The sequence below is a fragment of the Manacus vitellinus genome, unplaced genomic scaffold (assembly GCF_001715985.3).
Source record: "Manacus vitellinus isolate BGI_N305 unplaced genomic scaffold, ASM171598v3 scaffold_6_pilon, whole genome shotgun sequence".
NCBI lineage: Eukaryota > Metazoa > Chordata > Aves > Passeriformes > Pipridae > Manacus > Manacus vitellinus.
Window position 1 is genome coordinate 4,557,538 of NW_021940750.1, and position 9,057 is coordinate 4,566,594.

Genomic DNA, 9,057 nt, shown 5'->3' on the forward strand with positions numbered 1-9,057 from the left:
GGTTTCCAGGCCAAAATAAGCATTCTTACTGCTGTTAAGCTATTATTATTATTATTATTATTATTATTATTATTATTATTATTATTATTGTTATTATTATTATTATTATTGTAATTAAGAGAGTATGACCATTATCTTCCATTTTTTTCCCTTTAGTCACTTTTAAACTGTTGAAATCCTGGTTTTTTCCATCTCCTTTTGTTGTACTCCCAAATCTACACCATGTTCCTCAACATTTAACTCCACTGCTCTTCCACATCCTCTCTCACACCTATTTGAGCATTCCTGTGGTTCAGTTTGGCAGGCTGTTCTCTTTGCCTTGTGAACACAAGCTCCAACAACATGGACAGACATTAAACCCTCTCCTTAGTATCCACCCGCTTCACTTACATAGCTGCATCTATACTGTCTGCAAGATGCCTTTTCTGCTCAGCCCTTCACCCCTAGTGATCCTCATGCCCTTGGTTCATTTAACCAAAGTACAGTGAAGGTATAGTTAATATAAGAAATGAATGAATGAAAGCTTAAAACAAACAAAAACCAATTCTTAACCTCTTGCTGTGTATGCCACAACTTCAGTAACAGTCTTCCCCCAGGCTGGGCTCCTAATGACGGAGCAATATCCCAATGTCTTTACACAAGAAAATCAGAGACTTGACTTCAAAAGGAGTTTCTAACCTCATACCTAATTGACCTGGTTGTACACCATTGCAGGGAGCAGAGACCTGTAGCATTTAACTGGTGTGGGATCTGAAGCTGGTCCCCCAAGGCTTTTGCTTTAGGCATTGGCTCTCCATTGCAAATCCGGCCTAGCTCTGCAGCAGAGCCTTTTGGCAAAGGCAGACATACAAATGAGACAGCTCTGCCCTGGAAAGGAGCAATTTTTCTCCCCTGTCAGCAAGTATGCAGTCACTTCCCAATGGTATATTTTTTATTTCTGGTCCAGTTTTCCTTAGCTTGTATCAGCAGATATCTAGTGCTTTGTTTGTGAGATGTGTGTAATCCAGTGCATTTCTCAGATGGATAAAATTCAAGTCCCAGGGAATCTGAAGAAAGAGGCTAGATTTTTTTTTTTTTTTACTTGCTAGGGCAAGAGCTTCTTCAGCTTATCTTCTAGACATTGGTTTGTCTGTCACTGTTTGTGCTCTTGATAATGATGATGCACCTACATATGAATGTTTTAATGTTTTTATTAACTACATATTGGAGTTTTGCTCAAATTTCTTAGATTTTAGCAGGGAAAAAAATAACTAAATATGAAAAATATACACTTGTAAGGGGGGTACTTTTGAATTAGATGATCAATGGAGCATAGAGGCGTGAGAAAGAAATTATATTAGGATGTGAAACCAGCTAAAGTATTGCACAATGTAACTTTATGGCACAAGTTAACTGTAAGGTCCATTGTACTTTTTAGCAAGTCAACTAAATGTCCCCTATTATTAGAGCTGAGTTCCTCCTTGGTTTTGCTACATACTGCAATATGGATACATATACCCTTGAAACACAATGGTGGAGGTCATACATAGGAGTGAGAAAGATGATGGTGAGAGGAAGATTATGTGGGCAGGGGTTGTTTGCCCCTTGCCCTACAGTAGGGCATGTGCAGACTTGCTATTAGGTAATGATTAGGAGGTGTTTGGCTGCCACTCAGGCATCACCTTATACTGTGGACTGGCCCTATGTAGTGTAATGCAGAGATGATAAAAATGTGGTGTCAGGACTGCTGGGCTGAGCAATACTCAGCTCTGAGACTGTGTTCCTCCACGGGGACGCCCCCTAAGCATGGGTACCAACCAGCTGCTGCAGATCCTAGTAGCCCTGGCCTGTCTGTGTAGGTAAGCACAGTTTATTGATAGGAAGCAACTGAGAAAGCAAATGTTTTTTAATATCCTTTTAGTGTCCCTTTAATTCCCTTTTAATTAGTTAATACTGTAATAAAAGTTGTCCATAGTATTTCCTTTTAATTCCCCTTTTTACTAATTAATATTGTATAAAAAGTTGTCCATATTATTTCCTTTTAATTCCCCTTTTTACTAATTAATATTGTATAAAAAGTTGTCCATAGTATTGCTTTAATATCCTTTTTCGGTATCCCTTTAGTTCCCCTTTTACTAGTTAATACTGTATTAAAAGCTACTGTAGTATTGTATGAATGCTAACCGACAAAGTAGTTATTTTGTATTCTTTTTTTTAGCTTTTGATTCTCTTTTCTAGGTTTTTTTTTATTCTCACTGCAATAAAAGATTTTTTGTGGTGTTTGAATGTCTGTTGTACTTGTCTTTATTCCGGGCATGTATCCTAATGGACTGGTACAACACTTTCTACAATGGGACACAGAGGACTGGTTTAATTCCCAGATGAAACTGTTTTCATTTGATTGAAAGGCCACATCATTTTAGCACTGACACACTGCATCACTAAGGCAGGAGTCCTTGTATCTTAGGGGGCAGGATCCACAAGACTGAAAATATAAGACTAGAGATTTATTTCTTGTTTTGCCAAGCAGAGCTTTGATACAGATAGGTGATAACTACACTTTCTGGAGCACTTTCTGGTCTGTGACTAAGGCCTCCAAGTACGGCAGCTGTACAAACAGGTGACAGAGTCACATTCTGCCTGTGGAAAGGGACAACTGGAGGAAGAGTAGGAGGCTGCAAGCCTGGAGCAGCATGAGTGTGTGGTGTGAAGCACTGGGAGGATGCCATGCCAACCCCATACCTTTGAGCCTGAGTAAGACAGAGAAGGTGACTGAGAAAAGCGCAAGTGGAGAGGAAAATTAAGAAGCTTTGGGCTCTGATAAGGCTGACCTTGTAAAGGGTCATCCAAGGGGACAAGTCAGAGAGTCAGTCATGCAGAGCAGGAGAGGAGGGCGTTCTGTGTAAGGCACAGAGCACTGGGGTAGATGTGAGAGCTGTGCAGGCTGTTGTCACCCATGGTGAATGTACCAAGGCACAGGGAGCACTCTACCAGAGCCTGTATGTGTTGTGGCTGCAACACCCTGTTAAGTGGAATGGAAAGGTGGGTGCTGTTTGATGGGAACCAACAGGAAACTAAATAAAAGACTGTAAATAGACTGTTTGGAGCGATTAAATGCAAAGGACAAGAACAATAATGAGAAATACTTCCATAAAATATCTCAGTGGTTTTGCTTCTCATTCTTTCTCACTCCTCTCTCTCCTGCTACCAAAACGAACAACTTTGTAATGTAAAGAGCCTACGTCTTTAACTGTCACAACCTGCCTAAAGCTGCTTTACAGCTGGGTCTCCATTCCATACGCAGACGGCACCGGGACCCATCCACATAACAAGTATTACATATTACAAGCTGACGCTGGATTTAGTACAAGGGAAAACGCATCCAACTGGCCGGATTCTGCACCACGTCCTTGCATTAGTGTGGATGTTGCTGTTCCGTTTCGCCCATGTGCCTTTCGCCTCGGCCCTGCTGACGTCAGGAGCTGCCGCTTCACCCAGTTAAATATTAACTGCTCGGTTTTCCAAGGCAGCACCTCACGGTCTGGGATGAAGGCAAGGCCGGGAGCGTGGGGCAGGCTCCAGAGGAGGGCTTGCCCGCTCATTCCCCCCCAGTTTCTCCCTTTTGGGTACGCTCGGTTCGTTCCACTGGCCTCTGGGGTCTGGCAGCGGGTCAGACCTCGCATCAGCAGGCGGGAATCTCGCAGGCGACGCAGTGTTCCGCAGGCAGCTTTCCCGGATCGCCGTCCGTACAGACCGAACCCCCGTCTCGAGCGGCCCCGCCCGAGCCCCGCCCTGATGCACCCGTGCCCCGCTTTACCCCACGCGCGGCGCGCGAAACTCCCGCCCTCTTGCATCACCCGGGGGCGGGCGGGGCGGGGCGGGCGCCGGGCCGCTTTAAAGCGCGCGGCGGCGTGTGCGGCCCCACAAACGCGGCCCCACGAACGCCCGCCGCCGGACATGAAGGCGCGACCCGCACGTCCCCGAGGAGTGGCCCGGAGCCGCCGCCGCGGCCGTCCTGTCCTCCTGCTCATCTCTCGCGCCTCGGGGCAGGCGGAGGGAGCGGGGCTGACGGCGCCCTGTGGATCTCGGGGTACGGGGTGTGGTGGAGGCCGGGCTTTCGGTTCACACGTGCGCAATGGGTGGGCTTCAATCGCGGGTACAGCCGCCGCTTCTGGCAGGGTGACACCTTCCACCGCGGCAGCGAGAAGATGGTAAGGGCACGGGGCGGCCGCGTAGGGGGGCTGCGGGGTGCCGGTGTCGCGGGCTCGGCTTCTAATGGCGTTGTCCTTGTCTGTCCCCACAGCCCGGCCGGGTGGTGACGCTGCTGGAGGACTGCGGGGTGAGTACCGGGGCGGTGGTGGCTGACCTGGGCCGGGGAGGTGCCCACATCAGCAGTGGGAAAGAGGTGTCTGCAGTCGAGTGCCCTTGAGGCCCCCCGGGATCGCGGGGGGGTTGTGGAGCGTGTTATCCTTCTCTGCCCTGCTATCAGTTGTGCAGAGACCCCTAAGGTAAGGGGGAGCCTTGATTTGAAGCATTAGTGGACAGGCCACTGGAGTTACAGCATCCCATAACCACCTGGCTCTTTCATTTTTAGGCATGCACATGGGGTGTAGCCTATGAAGTCCGTGGGGAACAAGTTGCTGCATCACTTCAGTATCTCAACGTGCGAGAAGCTGTCCTGGGAGGCTATGACACTAAGTTTGTGGAGTTCTACCCTCAGGAGAAAGATGCAGAGGAACCCATTCTGGCTCTTGTTTACATTGCAACACCCCAGAATCCTTCTTACCTTGGCCCAGCATCTGAAGAGGAGATTGCAGCTCAAATCATTGTCTCAAGTGGTTGTGCTGGTCATAACATTGAGTACTTGCTGAGACTGGCAGACTTTATGCGTTACTTTTGTCCTCAAGCAGAGGATAAACATCTCTTCTCCATTGAGGAGGCTCTTACTTCCATCCTTCCATGTCTATACTACACAGAGGAATCTCTAGAAGAAACTGCCAGTGTCCCTCAGAAGTCTAAGGGTTGAAATAGGAAATTTTTTTTCAGGTTTCCAGTAGAAGGGACATGAGGGAAAAAGCAGTGGGGACAGTCTTGACTCTGTTAAATATACTGGACTGAGTGAGTAAAGGGAGAATTAGCAAGTAGTAGGGGAGGGAGGAAGTGAAGAGTAAAACACTTACTATAAGACTTGCAATTATTACCTGTTATACTCCTTATCTGCAGTATCATGCTAGCCATCACTGCTTTCCAGGTGAAGTGATCTTCACTGGAACTTTGCTCTGTAAGACTTGCTTTCAGGAGTCAAGGCTGAAGCACTCACTTTCTTTAGAGAAGAAAGAGGCTCATCTGTTCTGTGCACTTTTTCATTTTTCTTGGAAGACTAGTTGAGCAGGACTTGACTGGGTTTAAGCAGTATATATGCAATTCTACCTCAGATTGGCAGAAAGCTGCTTGCGTGATGGTGGAGACTTCGGGAGGTTCTGCCAAGTACAACTTTTTTCCTTGCCATGTCCCACCTCCAGTACAATGACCTGACACTAAATTTTAGGACTTCTGTGCAATATTAAGTGAACAGGGCTCTTCAGGCTCTTGTGCATCCTACTTATGTTGTGAAGGATCACAGTAATGCACTTGTTTTCTAAAATGTCAAACTGTATTTATTATGTGTTATATTTTTTCTTCGGAGGGGTATCTAAACTGTTCACATGCCACAGTGGTATGCAGCCCATGTTCAGCCTTGCATTTGTGCCTTCTAGTTTTAAATCCATTTTCTGAGGAGCTAAGCCTGCTTTGATGGCAAGCTTTTTTCCAAGCTTCACTGACCTTGTGCTGCTATAGACTTAACTGACTCTATAAGAAAATGGTCCTGCCTGTGTCAGAAGCCTGTGCTGCCTGCAGGAAGGCTGTCAGGATGCAGGAGTGTTTTAACTAGCCCTGTAGTGGATAAACCTCTGGTGCTTCAGGATAATGTGGGTTTCTATAGAAGCACTGGAGGGTTCTAGTTCCATACCCGGGTGTCTGGCACACTTTCATTTAACTGCAAAGGACCGTGACTGAGCATACTTGAAAGCCTGTGAGCTGCTGAAAAGCCTGCCTTGATCATGTTAAGCAGAGGCACTGCTACAAGTTCAGACTTTTCAGCTTCATGTATTAACAGCATGAAAACCCATAGTATTTTGTGAGAAAAACTACTGCAACTGCAGCAGAATAGCTTTTGAGAGCTGACTCCTGGGACAGTTGGCTCCTCCCAAATACCATGTGTTTTTTTAATTATAAAAAAGGCTAGAGACTGTTTGTATTACTGTGGCTTGTATGTATATGAAGTGGTACGGTGCTGTGCCCAGTAATAAAACAAACTGACAAAGTCAGTCTCATGTACTTTGGTGTTGGTCTTTTTCATAGTGACTTATAGTTCACCCTGTCTTTTTTTTTTTTTAATGGTGATTGTTTTTAAAAACAAAGCCATAACTGCTAATGCTGCTGTATTTCCTATGGGGTTTTTTGTGGGTTTTGTTTATTTGGCTTTGGTTTTTTTAATCATCTTTCTGCTAAGCAGCATGCCTTGGCTATATCTACTGGAAGATTGACTCTTTCCCTTTGAGAAAAGGGGATTCAGTCCTCTTCTCAGCTTCCAGCTCTTGTTGATTCTGGAGTGCTGGTGCTGACAACAGATACAAGCCAGCCCTCCTGACTCTGCAGGGCAGGCACAGAAATGTGATTCTTCCTTTACAGGTCAAAGGATTTTCGTTCGGAGCGTAACTGGGTGTTGCTGTTTCCAAGAAGTAATAGTGGAAGGACAAGAAACTGCTGCAGCAGCCAGATCTGCTGGCTGCAGTAAGGGAGACAGTTATTTTTTTTCTGCCTCGTGCACCATGTGCTGTGTACAGGGGTACATTCCCACTCCTCCAGTTACGAGCTGCCTCAGCAGATCATTGTACCTACCACTCTTACCTGCCTCAGGACTGGAGTGATGGAATGAAAACAAATTGAAACAATAGAATTTACCACTAATTAAAGGCAGTTGCGTGTTTCAGGGATAACAGACTAGAGAAAACTACACTTTCACTGTTCTGTGGAGAATCTCGCTTCAGCTGAGCAGCTGCACATAGCAGGGGGGCTGGGGTATCCCCCAGTTGGAAAATCAAAGGGTTAAAGATTCAGCTTAGCTACAGGGAAACACTCCCTTACTAGTACAAGACTGGGGTCAGATTCCAAAACAGCTTCAGATAAAACGAAAACATTTTCACACCTTTCAGATTTTCAAAGACACCACTGACAGGAATGAATCTGCATTGCCAGTGTGCAGGGAGAGGTCCTTGCTTTGTTTGTCCTGCCTAGCCTGGGTTGGCCCTGTGATTTTTCACTTCTCTGGCAAAAGACAGGCAATGAATGCTGGTGAACAACCCAGCAGTGCTAGGAATGTTCCTTTGGCTGCTGTTTCTTCTTCCCTGAAAAACTTAAATGTTTTAAGCACAGTTACACCACTGAAATACCATTTTGTTCCCAAGGAATTCTTTGCAGGGGACTTCCAAAGAAAGAACCCCATATTCTTAACCGGACGTGGTGAGTATGGCAGGTTGCTGCTGTCAATTTGTCACTGCATCTTCAAGTCAGTAAGACAATGAGGTATCATGTAACTTTTTTCTCCCGAGGCTTTTATTGTGTACTGCAAATCTGGGAACTGGTCACCTTTTGGTCAGTTGTTGAGTTAAAAGGTTACCATCCCAGATTTGAACCTTGGTCATGTGATTGAGGAGAGACAGCACCCTGCAACATTTTCTACATGCCCAGATTACCTTTGTAATGCTACTAAAGACAGGGGACCACAGCTGCTTGCCTCTGACAAACCAAATGTGAGGAAGATAATTGTTGCTTGGAGGCAGTCTCACAACTGCAGCACTTGGGAGTGCCAGGTCAGTGGTAACATACAGTGTCCTACCCCAGATACGTTTCATTATAGGTTTTCTCTCCCCATGCCTCTCCCCATTTCCTCTCCCAGGCAAAACAGCTGGCCACCTTCAGCTTCTGGCAGCTCTGCCACTGGCCAGACAGCTGGCCTGGGAAAGAGCACTTGTCCTTGTCAGAGGGTAGGACAACTGCCTTCATTTGTAAAGTGCTGCCAGACACTTCTGGAGATGTTTCCCTATCTAGCAGCTTCCTCTTGCATGTGCAGTTTTCTCTGACTTCCTTATGAAAAGCTTGTGCCTCTCAGGGCATCTCCCCACTAGAAACCAATTGCAATAGAAATGTTTACAAGCACTATCAATCACATACTTCCAAAGTTTCTATACCAGCACAGTTCACGTGATTTCAACTCCTTCTTCAGCCTTTTCCATTTTCCTGCCCAGCAGTTCCCACACGGCCTTGGAACATGGTCCTAAGTCACCACTTCCTTGACTATATTAAGAGAGGACCTACCCAGCTGCTTCGCAGTGGCATAAACAAGGTAAATAAAGTAGATGACAACAGTTAATCCAGCCTCAGTCTTCATATGTATAAAGTGCTCCTGAGGGGACACAGTCCTTTTTAGGGCAGGAGAAAGAATAACAAAACTCAGCAGTGTTAAAAGGATTCAGAGAACTCAAACCCGAGAAAAAATGCTCTGGTTCTTAGGTGCCACAGTATCATCTCAGTTTCAAGGTACAGTGTTGAGAACAGAAGAGACCATAAGTAAGTCTCTACCAAAGTGATTCCAGCTTTAGTAAAAATGTAGTTTAAATATAGCATCATCAAAGTGTGAACTTACCTGTGCTCTGTGTACTTCTCTAGATGAGATGCCTGGTCAGAAAATTAGAGACTAAACTCATATTTGTGGTTGTTGGCAATAAAGGCATGCAGCTTAGGGAGGGAGATGGTAGGAGAGGAGTAGGGAACAGACCAGCATTCCTCAGATGGTGCCAAAGCAGCCAATGGCTTGTTTGAGCATCCCAGAAGTGGGGCTAGCACAGACTTTGAGGGCTGCAGAGGAGCCCATGTGGGATCTCAGTCCCAGGAGGAGCTGAAGGGAAGAGGTGCAGCTCTGCAGGCATACCGATAGGCTTGAGAGGGCCCCTGGGGCTCTGTGGTGTGTGGTGGGGA

General features: G+C 46.0%; 1 protein-coding gene across 1 annotated transcript; it reads left to right on the forward strand.

The window, feature by feature from the left end:
* The first annotated feature begins 2,294 nt into the window (after positions 1 to 2,294).
* CHAC1 (ChaC glutathione specific gamma-glutamylcyclotransferase 1) lies at positions 2,295 to 6,347 on the forward strand. The gene is given in 7 exon segments (XM_018082102.2): positions 2,295 to 2,312; positions 3,284 to 3,453; positions 3,943 to 4,019; positions 4,022 to 4,054; positions 4,057 to 4,190; positions 4,283 to 4,318; positions 4,574 to 6,347. Coding segments are annotated over 7 exon segments (900 nt in total). The 3' UTR covers positions 5,006 to 6,347.
* Positions 6,348 to 9,057: the final 2,710 nt, after the last annotated feature.